Here is a 12,490-nt window from a genome sequence, read left to right on the forward strand (position 1 = left end):
GAGAATTGGATTTTTAAACGTCTTAATTTGATGCCGAAACGGGGAGGTCTAAAACAGTCCACCTTCCCCTTTTGTAAATAGATTGAAGCAATGAGGATGCAAGCTGAAGTCTCGGAAAGCCTATTGTAAAGGACTAAATTTCCATCAGTAAAAAATACTAAACCCCCCTTGGTGGCAGGAGAAGAGGGGGGAAAGTCTTGGACTGAGTATACCTGCAGGAGAGAGCAAACAGAGTTAACATACCACTGCTCCGATCCTGGAAACGGGCTGCCAACAGGACTGACCGTGATTAGAACGTTCACTGACAGTTAGTTAAATAAGAGGAATACATTGTTTCCATGGTCTCCGTCTGCGTTTAAAAAGGAGTAAAAGTAACAGAAAATTGAAACTAACTTTATTGTTTGAATTGAGCTTAAAAGGTCTAATACAAATAGAAACTGTTTCCCTCTAGAGGAAATGTTTCCCTCTAGAGGAAGCTTTTGAAACTGTCACAAGTGTTGAGCTGGGAGAATTTCCAGCTGCAAGATAAAAACCTGTGAGATTCTGGGGACCTTGAATCGGTTAAGAATGTTGACAGAAGAGGCCTTAGTGGTTGTATTATGTAAGATAAGTGACTCACTGGAACAGCTTCACAAAAAGGTGGATGTGGTAACTACCAAAATTGACAATTTGGGACAAAAAGTGAACACCAATATAGAAACTATTCAGAAACTGACACAGGAATCTACTTTGACATGGCAAACTGTGGAGAAGGCTAGGGAGAAAGTTATTGCCGTTGAACCTAAAGTAACACAATTGGAGAGAAAGAGAGTCCCAGCCTTACAGATGCAATTTGATGACCATAAGTTGATGCCTGCTATGATTGAATTTAAAGAAAATCAGATTTCGAGGATCAGAGCCCTACCTGAACTGGAGAAGGAAAGTTTGATAGATTTCCTTACACAGGAATTTGATGACTTTTGGGACCGGGACTTGGGTCAAGAAGAGATTAAAACTGTGAGGTCTCTCAGACTTGGAAGAGGAGGGAAAAAAGAGAAGAACAAAATAAGAGACTGTTGGAACTACCATAGGAACTTAGAAGAACAACAGTCAAGAGTGGAAATTTTGAAAAACGCCCTGAAATACCTTTTGGATCTTAGATTTAACTACGGAGATTTGGTTGCCCTGTCGAGAAGGAATAAAATCATCTTTAGGTGGGAGTTTCCCCGAGATCTACTCTTTAGTCTCAAAGGAAGGAAAATGAAAATAAGATCAGTGGAAGACAAAGTAAAGTTCATGTATAAATATGAAGAAGATTTGCAGAAGGGACTTGGAAAAGAGTTAAGAGCATCGGACAGAAGATTACCAGGTTGATGGACTATAGGGACTATAGGGATATGACTGGCAGAATCCGGGACCAGGGAGAAGAGTCGGTGGAAGATTGGAAAAAGTTTAAAGACTATTTATAAAAATATTGTAAAATTAATGAGTGTTAGAAAAATGTTAGAAAGGAGCTATATGGCTTTAGTAGAAATGTTATAAGGAATTAAGTACAAATAGATTATTAGAGTATTAAAGGGAAAATAAAGTTAAAATATGTTAAGACAATTATATATTAAAGGGAAAAATAAGGTTAGAATATGTTAAGATAAAGTACAGAACAGAAAACAGAGGAAGATGGAAAGGAATTGCTGAAACAGTTAATTAAAGTGGAATACAAAAAGGGAGGTGTGGGGAGGTCGTTGAAAAAAGTAAATGAAAGTTAAGATACTCAACTTATTAGATGTGTTTTAAATTGTGTTTGTTTGGTTTTGTTAATTTAATGTTTGGGGGTTGGTGTTGTGTGGTGTTTTTGTTTTTGTATTGTATTGTTCTGTTTTGTTTAATTCTTTGTCTTTCTTTTGCAGTCTTTAAAATGTTAATAAATATTATTATTATTTTTTAAAAAAAGAAGGCAGAGCATTCTGAAGCTGATGGCACAAGCTCCACAGTCAGTCACACATGTCTGAAGGCGGAAGAGAAGCTTTTTCTAACAGTTCCCTCAAGCTATTAATGATTCTTCTCAGGAAACGAGAGTGTGTGCTCCCTCGCCTAGGGAAGAATGAGTTTCAGCCCAAATTTGCTTCTGTGTAATGTCTATCTCGGAAAATAAATAGTAACTGTATTAGGATGTATTCTGAGATATTTAGGAACATAGGGAGCTGCCTTTGACTAAGTCAGACTATTGGTCCATCAAGCTCAGTACTGTCAACACGGAAAGGCAATGGTTGTCCTGTGTTTAAGTCCAAAGTCCCTCCCAATCCTGCCTGGAGCTGCCAGGGACTGAACCTGAGACTTTTTGCAACCTAGGTATGTGCTCTGCCAGTGAGCTATAGTTCTATGTAAGCTTTCTTATCAACAGATCGTTTCTCCTTTCCCATTAGGGCTAATGACATTATATGAGATGTGCCAGAGTTTCCTCCATCAGATGGCAAATCACTGCCACTACCAGCTCTTGAGATACGCAGTGCAGATCCATCTATGCAATTTCACATGTGCTCATTTAAAAAAATGCATTCTATGTAGTTTCCTTGTCTATCTATCTATCTGTCTATCTATCTATCATCTATCTATTTGTAAACAAACAATAGCTCTGCATTAAAATTCGTACTTAAGCCCACATACACATTTAAGTATTATTATATCTCAATGTATTTCATCCTAAAATAGTGCATTTTGGTACATGGACTTGTCCCAAAAGCTTCTGTGCAATTAACCTGCAAAGCAAGTTGCCTTGGGGCACCTGGTCTGCTGAATGTTGACTGTATGCGTGCAAAATCTCCAGGGCCGGATTTAGGTTTGATGAGGCCCTAAGCTACTGAAGGTAATGGGGCCCTTTATATGGCCAGCTGTCCTTTGTCAACAACAAATTGTCACTGTTTTTTGTGTTGAATATATGCTATATGGTAATTTATTGACCTAATAGTTATTTAAAGCCATTTGCACATAGCAAATAGGAGCCTACACAACACAAAACACTGTTGCCGTATGTAGGTTTTATTTTATTTGTTTTTTATCTTATATTTTGGAAATGTACATCCAGGTTTCTTTTCCTTTAATTTTTTTTTGGGGCCCCCAAGAGAGTGGGGCCCTAAGCTATAACTTGTTTAGCTTTTACATAAATCTGGCACTGAAAATCTCAGACTTCCTCTGAAAGAAAAGTTCATGAGAAACAGCACTTGATTCATTACATAGCTATGAGATGGAGACGTTTGTATACCGAATTAGGTAATTTCGAATTGAACATCATCACCATTTAGTCTCAGGGAGAGATTTTACCAGCTGTGCTATCCTTTCAAAAGTGGAAATATCATCGCCTGAACATAGGAAATGTCTACATGCAAACATATGCTCTATCACTGAGTCGGGCCCTGACAGGACAAGTTTAATGCCATTCCATCTGGTAATTACAAGCAGAGCATCTCCAGCAGTACATTACGAAAAGAGGACTAGTCACAAGGGAACCGTTCCATAATCGTCGGGGCCAAATCATGGCTATTCAGTGCGTCATGGGATAGGTATCGAGGGCTTTCAAAATCACTTGAAGCAAGGACTTACTTTACCATAGGGGTGCCATGCTTTGTTAGTATGCAAATTACTTTGGGATACATATAGTAGAAATGTTAATCTCTATTTTCATGGAAGGGTGGTGTTGCAAGGAAAGCAGCATGCAGCTGATGTCAACATTGTCTAAATTGTGCTGAGCAGCTTATTTTCCAGTTTCAAGGAACTGAACTACAGAGCAGAGTGATGTTTTTGGCTTATTTGAAACAAAGCAACAAAACACAACAACGCCAGTTTCAAGTGCTGGTTTGAGAGTTCCCTCTTCCTAGCAAGACATTCTGGAGATTTTTCATTCTCATTTCAAAATGCAGAAAACCCTGTTTCGCAGGACTTCCTTGCTTCTGTTATACATGATTTTTCTTTCCCTCTTCTATTCTGACATCTCTCATTCCCTTGGGCTGCTCTATTCCAGATTATTTGATTCCAAAATAGTTTACCAAGTGACTTTCATCAATTATTCTAAGCCTACCTATTAATTCTATCCACAGGTAGCCCATTTCTTTTGCAGGGGAGTTTCTTTTGCACATCAACCCTGTGAGGCAGGTGAGGTTGAGAGGCAGTGAGTGGCTCAAGGTAACCCAGTAAGTTTCAGGGTCAAGTGGGGATGTGAACCTTTGTCTCCCAGATCCTAGTCTGATACTCAGAGTTCACACAATCACTTCAAAAATGCTAACTTGATATGTCCTCCAAGTTTCCTTTTCACCATTTCAAGTACTTGTCTGAAGTGGGAACACAATCGTAACTATGAAGTTCATGGCCATACAGCATTAAAAAAATTGTAATACTCCTGATCTCAATGCTACCTGCCCTCCACAGCCCTCTTAATTATCATTAATTGCATATATTTATACTGTGCATTGCTCATTGTAAAGGTGGGAATTAACAGAAGCGTTGAAGTTTGCAGGCAGTGGAACTTCAAAACAGCACAAGTTTCTTAACAGAAAAAATAATAGAATAATCAGTGATAGACTTTGTCAAGTAACCAACAAACAACATCAGGGATTTAAACATGCAAAGGTGTGTATTGGGGGTGGGGAGAGGAATTGGATGAATCAATGGCTATTATGTTAGGATTCCTACCAATATGTACAAAATGAGAGTTGTTAGTTTTGCTAAAGAAGAAAGGCAAATGTTTCACTCACTTTCACTAGTCTCATACTCCATTTCTACTTCTGTTTTTCCTCCTCTACTTCTGGTTCTTCTATGCTCTTTAAAACAAAACCAAGGATCGTTTTAATTTTAAGAGAATGGCAATTGCTCTAAACTAGAATTTGACATTTTAAACAAAACAGCTAGTAACACACAAACATAGATATAATAATAATAATATATATTTCATCATTGTGCTTAACGAACAACAAAAAGGTCATTGAACGCATCTTTAATGCCACCTCTTCGACGTTTCTCTGGTTGGCATGCATATCCAGGCAATGAAACCACTCTGTCCATTCTAACTCATCAAAATGTGACAGTGCTTTCTTCAAGTTACAAATCTATTTTTGAGTGCAGAGAGAATAGTTTCAACAGGAAAGAAGATACCTCCCCTGGCCCAGGGATAATGGCAATCTCCACAATAGAAGATATAACCATCCATCATTTTGATTGGCAAGTCAGAGACTGTGCTCTTGGTCAGGTAAAGTCAAGGACTACTAAGGGCGGGCAGTTCTTGGAAAGAATACCTTCTATAGAAACAAAATTTTCTTCATAAATCTGGAGTAGGTGCATAGGAATGCCTGCTTTCCTTATGTGTCGGTGTTATTTGGGTAGAAATAATAGTGGTAGAAATCTGAGAAAAAGACTACATTTTACCAATTTTGGGGTCCCTTCCAGATCTACAGTTCTACTTTGAGATGCCAGGGACTGAAGCCAGAGGCCTTTTGCAAACAAAATATTTGTTCCTCCACTGAGCAATAGCCCTTCCCCAATTCCATCCTCGACTGGCATGGTTTAGGGAAGTCATGTGAACAAACAAAAGCTAGAGACTGCTTCATTGCAGCAGCTGTATCTGTGATGTTCTATCATGTACTATCATGTTCTAATTATTTATTGTGTGTAAGCTGTGTATTGCCATGGTCTCTGTCATACCAGTTTTGCAGACTTCGGAGGCAGAGTGAGCAGTAGCTGGGAATAGCCAACTCAATAGTTTTGCAACCATAACATCTAATAAACTAATAAAACTAATAAAAAACACACAGCCCTTACTGTGCATAAACTTCTTTCTTTTATTTTTTTAAACAAATCTATATGGTAATGAATATACACACGTCAAGCCAATCCAGTTATGCAACCCATGAAAAGAAAAATAAATGAGTAAAGGCTACTTGACCCTACTGCATCTTCTTTAAATTCCTGTTGCCTGAAATTGACGTTATGTCAATTGGAGCTGCAGGGATCATGACTAATTTAGAAGCACATATCATCTTGGACTCCCATCTTTAGCCTCTTGACTTTAAAAGGTCTGCTCTTGACATTTCAAAAAACAATCTTCTAAACAGAAAACACAGTGTATGACGGTGTACGTATTAAGGAAGTCTAAAATTGACTGCTGCCCTTCCTATTCTTGCTGGGAAATGAAATCTATACACAGCTGCTGTTTCTTCTTCTTCACAACAACAACATGCCCAAAGCTGCTCAAAATAAAACTGAAAATTTCAAAAAAAGTATCTTAATAAGATGTAACATTTTATTACAAAGATTAGTAAGTGAGCATTGAGGTTCTATTTGGCCACATGATAACCAATAGCCACTGATAGACCAATCCTCCATGAATTGTCTAACTATTAAATCTATCTATGGTAAGTAAGTGCTTGGATTGGTGACAAAGGAAGTCCTATCATGAACACAGGAATTACACAACCTTTTTTTCATATCAAGCATCGCTAGGACCCCTTAAGACAGCACAGCTGTTGATTTTTCCACTTATTTAAAATTATTCTTTGTGATTTGGCATTTGCTCAGCTGAGAAGGTAAGTTCTAAAATAAACTCAAGTGCATTTGAGGCAACAGAAAAGTAGTATTAAGTAAAACAAGCAATTACATATTCCATTTCCCATTAACTAAAAAGTTATATGAGTCATTCTTGGCTTTCTTCCTTAGAGACATATTAGAGGGTAATTTAAATGAGCACGTTTTATTGGTTTTACTATACACAGATGCTACTGTTTCCACAATATGTATATTATTACATTATTGCACAAATGATATTATACTTCTATCATTTTCAATATGGAGTGCACCTGCAGGACAATAGCACTGATAGTATGGTTTCATGAGAATCTTATTAATAGAGGAAATATAGAAAAACTAAGATCATGGCCACTGGTCCCATCAACTCCTGGCAAATAGAAGGGGAAGAAATGGAGACAGTGAGAGATTTTACTTTGTTGGGCTCCATGATCTCTGCAGATGGTGACAGCAGTCACGGAATTAAAAGATACCTGCTTCTTGGGAGAAAGGTGAAGACAGCATCTTAAAAAGCAGAGGCATCACCTTGCCGACAAAGGTCCGCATAGTTAAAGCTATGGTTTTCCCAGTAGTGATGTATGGAAGTGAGAGCTGGACCATAAAGAAGGCTGATCGCCGAAGAATTGATGTTTTTGAATTATGGTGCTGGAGGAGACTCTTGAGAGTCCCATGGACTGCAAGAAGATCAAACCTCTCCATTCTGAAGGAAATCAGCCTGCGAGAGGCCAAGTTGCAGGGAACCAGGCAGAGGGCCTTCTCGGTGGTGGCGCCCGCCCTGTGGAATGCCCTCCCATCGGATGTCAAGGCGATGGACAACTACCTGACATTCAGAAAACATCTGAAGGCAGCCCTGTTCAGGGAAGTTTTTAATATGTGACATTTTAGTGTATTTTTCATCTCTGTTGGAAGCCGCCCAGAGTGGCTGGGGAAACCCAGCCAGATGGGCGGGGTACAAATAATAAATTATTATGAGTGCTCACTGGGAGGACAGATCCTGAAGCTGAGGCTCCAATGCTTTGGCCACCTCATGGGAAGAGAAGACTCCCTGGAAAAGACCCTGATGTTGGGAAAGATTGAGGGCACAAGGAGAAGGGGACGACAGAGAACGAGATGGCTGGACAGTGTTCTCGAAGCTACTAACATGAGTTTGATCAAACTACGGGAGGCAGTGGAAGACAGGAGTACCTGGCTTGCTCTGGTCCATGGGGTCACGAAGAGTCTGACATGACTAAACGACTAAACAACAGTAAGAGGGAACAGGGAACCAGGCAGAGGGCCTTCTCGGTAGTGGCGCCCTCCCTGTGGAATGCCCTCCCACCAGATGTCAAAGAGAACAACAACTACCAGACTTTTAGAAGACATCTGAAGGCAGCCCTGTTTAGGGATGCTTTTAATGTTTGATGTATCATAGTATTTTAATATTCTTTTGGAAGCCGCCCAGAGTGGCTGGGGAGGCCCAGCCAGATGGGCAGGGTATAAATAATAAATTATTATTATTATTATTATTATTATTATTATTATTATTATTAGAGAAACTAGAGTAGGCTTATATTATCAAGGCAGAAAACAGGACAGGAAAAACAAATTATAGAGTGGGGCAGGGGAGGCCTGTGATCCTCTAGATGTTGTCAGAACTGACTGTTGGCCATGCTGGCTGGGGTTGATAAAAAGTTGGACTCCAACCGAAGTCATCCAGACAGGTTGTCATCCCTGCCATATAGAATATCTAACTCTTACATTTCTAGACATAAGTGAGTGTTCCAGATGTGCCTTTACCTCATGTACTCTTAAATTACATTATGCCATGGCTAGATACCCTTTTGCATTTGTGTCGGAAACTTCTGGTACATTGTTGAATCTGTTGCAGCACAATCTTAACCATGTCTATTCAGAGACAAATCCTATTTAATTCAACGGGGCTTACTCACAGGTAAGCCAACACAAAAGACAGAATCCAAGTTAAAAGGGGACTGAACACTCTTTTCCCTAGCAAGTTTATATATGTCACCAAGTTCACCTCCATTTCACTTCAGAAGATCTCCTGAAATGTTTCTTATATGCGTGGCAGCCATGTTTGTCCTTCATTGTATGCCCTGTTTGCACATGAATGAGTGCAACTGTGTCTAATTTTCACATGAAAAGGGATCTGTGGCTAAGGGAAGCTGAACTTATCCCTGCATCACCTCCACACATTACTTCAGTTGCTTCTCCCTGCACCATTCAATCTCAGTTCAGGTATTGGAACCTGCTGGGCTAGAGTAATGTGTGAATATTCAGATACATGCATATATGAGAGAAACATGCATGGGATGTCATGAGACATGGGAAACTTGGCAGAGAGAAAAGAGTGCAACAATGCTGGTGGATTCAGCTCCACCTATGTGTTTCCTTCTGATGTCAGAAGTACACCCCCATCCCATATTAGACACGAACAGGGCAGACACGTAAACAGCAAACACATCTGCCTACAGGAGGTCCAGTTTTGCTTTTAATGAAAGTGGAGTGTTTGGTACAACAGATTTGAGGGGGGAAATTAAGATGAAGGGGAGCTTTGGAATGCCACTTTTGTAGGCTATTTTTGATGTGTTGTTTTTTGCATCATTCAAGTCTGTACATCAATCCTGCTCCTCTCACTTGTCCCTAACCCCCTAAGCACTCACTGCACCCCTCATTGTGAAACAGTGCTAATGAAACTGGGATACAGACGCAGCCTCGGTACTGCGGGGATTTTTGTTATGAATCCACAATAGTCGTTCTGCACCAGCACGGCCACATTCAACACAGAAGCAGTCCAACTGCCGACGGTTGCTGACAGCAGCTGTTCCTTTCAGTGCCAACCATCACCAAAAAGTAAAACACTAGAGTATTTGTCAGGCTATGGCTTGCTTATGTTCAATTCTGAATCCTATCTTATTTTTGTTTGTTGCTTTACTGTATGTGTATGGTTGGCTCACAGAACAATAACTAAGATGTGGTGCAGAAATACAAAATATAATAATTAAAATGATATATCCTGAGAGTGACAGCAATCACGATATTAAAAGACGCCTGCTCCTTGGGAGAAAGGCGATAGGAAACCTAGACAGCATCTTAAAAAGCAGAGACATCACCTTGCCAACAAAGGTCCGTATAGTTAAAGCCATGGTTTTCCCAGTAGTGATGTATGGAAGTGAGAGTTGGACCATAAAGAAGGCTGATCATCGAAGAATTGATGCTTTTGAATTATGGTGCTGGAGGAGACTCTTGAGAGTCCCATGGACTGCAAGAAGATCAAACCGATCCATTCTTAAGGAAATCAGCCCTCATGAGAAGAGAAGACTCCCTGGAAAAGACCCTGATGTTGGGAAAAATTTGAGGTCACAAGGAGAAGGGGACGACAGAGGATGAGATGGTTGGACAGTGTTCTTGAAGCTACAAACATGAGTCTGACCAAACTGCGGGAGGCAGTGGAAGACAGGAGTGCCTGGCGTGCTCTGGTCCATGGGGTCACGAAGAGTTGGACACGACTAAACGACTAAACAACAACAACAAAATCCTGATAGTGTTGCCAAATGTTAATCAAGTCACAAGGCACCTTGGTGAATCATTTTCAAAATGTGTGCTGCCTTGAATTATTCCTTTTTTAAATAAGTAATAAGCAGAAGCTGAGCTAGCTCTGGCTACCTTTGCATGCAGTCGCATGCAGTCGGAGAAAAGCAGCCAGCAGTCATCTTTGAATGTGTACACATAAATATGCAGACAATATTGCTCTTTCTGTATCCATGAACTTGTTGTGTAGTGGTGTGAAAAGATCAGCCAATCCAGCCTTTGGATTTGTGTATATGCTTATGATTAAAATATGGGTCTGAGTGAGTCAGCTTCTGTCTTGCTAAGATCCAGAACACTTGCAAAATCTAAAGGGGCAGCAGATCACAATGTAGATCTTCACTCAACCCTTCTTCCCTGGCTAAAAACCTTTGTGGTTTGCCTCAGATGTCAAAATGTCTTGGACTGGCCCTGCCTACTGGTTTAACTGATGTTGTTTCTAAATGAGAATGGTAATGGTGAAAGCTCAGTCTTCAAAAAACATTATGGAGACTAGGACTCAGAGGTGGAGATGCCATTAGTACTTAGCTTCAAATTTATCTCTGAAGGCCTGAAGCCTGTACTTGAATAAAGCCCATAAGTTCTTATTTTAGATACTAAGGGCTTCCACCCCTGCAGTTAGATGTTTTAGACTGAGTCTTCTTTGAGTTCCACCTTGCTAATGGGATAAAATGCATTGACAGCACTCAGAATCTGGCTACTACTCTTTCCAGAAATCACCACCTGCCACTTAAAAGTCTTACCATTAATTTGATACTCCCTGCTTCTTACTTCCTGCGGCACAATAGCCACAGACTTCCTCTGGGGCAACCCAGTCAGATGAGCAGGGTACAATTTTTTTTAAAAAAATACATTATTTTCCTTCCAAGTCCCCTTCAGTCTTCCTTTCTCACATGTCCATAACTCTACACCACACTTAAACATCTTGCCCTGCAGATGTTGGACTACAACTCCCATAAGCCCCAGCCTGCATGGCAAGTGGTCAAGGATATGGGAATTGTAGTTCAGGAGTACCTGGAGGCCACCCCTTCTTTACAGTCTTAACTCTTTTCATATCCTGACCTACACTCTCCAGTGTACTCCTTCACAGAATATCAAGAGAATGGGCTGAAATCTCACCTTTACCCAGTGGGCACAGGGTGTGAGTGACGAAGTGCTGTGGTTCCTCTGGAGGAGGGCTTCCCTTTCCTCTTGGAGGGTTACTTCCCCAAGTTCCTGTCTTGGGTTTGCACACGTAAAGGTAAAGGGACCCCTGACCATTAGGTCCAGTTGTGACCGACTCTGGGGTTGTGGCGCTCATCTCGCTTTATTGGCCGAGGGAGCCGGCGTACAGCTTTCGGGTCATGTGGCCAGCATGACTAAGCCGCTTCTGGCGAACTAGAGCAGCACACGGAAATGCCTTTTACCTTCCCGCCAGAGCGGTACCTATTTATCTACTTGCACTTTCATGTGCTTTTGAACTGCTAGGTTGGCAGGAGCAGGGACTGAGCAACAGGACATGTTTGCACATGTATCTCCTCAGAAATTCAAGGTCCCCTGCAAGTGGCTTCCACTGATAACAAGGATAGGTCTGGGGCGAAAAGGTCTCGGTGGTGCATAGCCCCAACAACCCTTCCAGCTTAGTAACCTGTTGAAGTGGATGGGAGAGTCATTCTCACTGGCCAAATTACTCAGCCTATTCAACAACCCGAGGACACAGGTTGTGTGTGTGAGAGAGAGACAGACAGACAGACAGACAGACAGACAGACAGACAGACTGACTGACCAGGAATCTATGGTGGACCAGGGATCGCTTTCAGACACTCTTCTCCCCCACCTAAGGAGATTGAAATTGTTTGGGGAAAGCTGGAAGTGAACTCTACTCAGACCACACTGTTTGCATCAGAGGTTTTTCGGCCTCTTCTGATCAAGGCTTGCAGAGAGCTTCAGCTCACTGGGAGGAATCCATCATGCAGTGGGTGGGAGTGGGGTTTTGTCCTTATAAATACAGGTAACCTCTTAACAGGCTGCTTTCCATGGCCCAATCCTGTCACCAAGGTCACCTTTGCGGAGTCCTATTTTGCATCCCGCTGACATTGATTCATGTTGCCAGATGGCAAAAGATGAAGCACAATCATTCAACACAATGTCTGACCTACTTACATGCCTAACAATCTGCTGCCTCATGCTTGGTAAAAGCGTCAACGCTTTTGAATAAAAATGCAACTTGTTTTCTTAGTTAGCTTAGAGGTAGTGGGCATATTTTGCATTCTGAATGGAAGTGTTCCAGCAGTAGAAATATTATAATTCCAACAGTTTTCTCTTGTCTTCTTTTTCTTTTCAAAAATTATTATTCAAGGGCATAAAAACACATGGCAAA

At 40.9% G+C, this 12,490-nt stretch overlaps 1 protein-coding gene across 3 annotated transcripts in view; it reads right to left on the minus strand.

Moving 5' to 3' along the window:
• Window positions 1-12,490, minus strand: part of PLCB1 (phospholipase C beta 1) — a 472,399-nt gene that overhangs the window by 24,031 nt on the left and 435,878 nt on the right. Inside the window, exon 32 of one of the 3 annotated variants that reach the window (XM_079969663.1) lies at window positions 4,725-4,790. The exons of the other annotated variants lie outside the window; for them this stretch is intronic. Coding sequence (XP_079825789.1) covers window positions 4,749-4,790 — 42 coding nt within the window. The 3' untranslated portion in view covers window positions 4,725-4,748. The remainder of the gene's footprint in view (window positions 1-4,724; window positions 4,791-12,490) is intronic. 3 annotated transcript variants of the gene reach the window in all.

Source organism: Podarcis cretensis (assembly GCF_951804945.1).
Source record: "Podarcis cretensis genome assembly, chromosome: 3".
Lineage (NCBI taxonomy): Eukaryota > Metazoa > Chordata > Lepidosauria > Squamata > Lacertidae > Podarcis > Podarcis cretensis.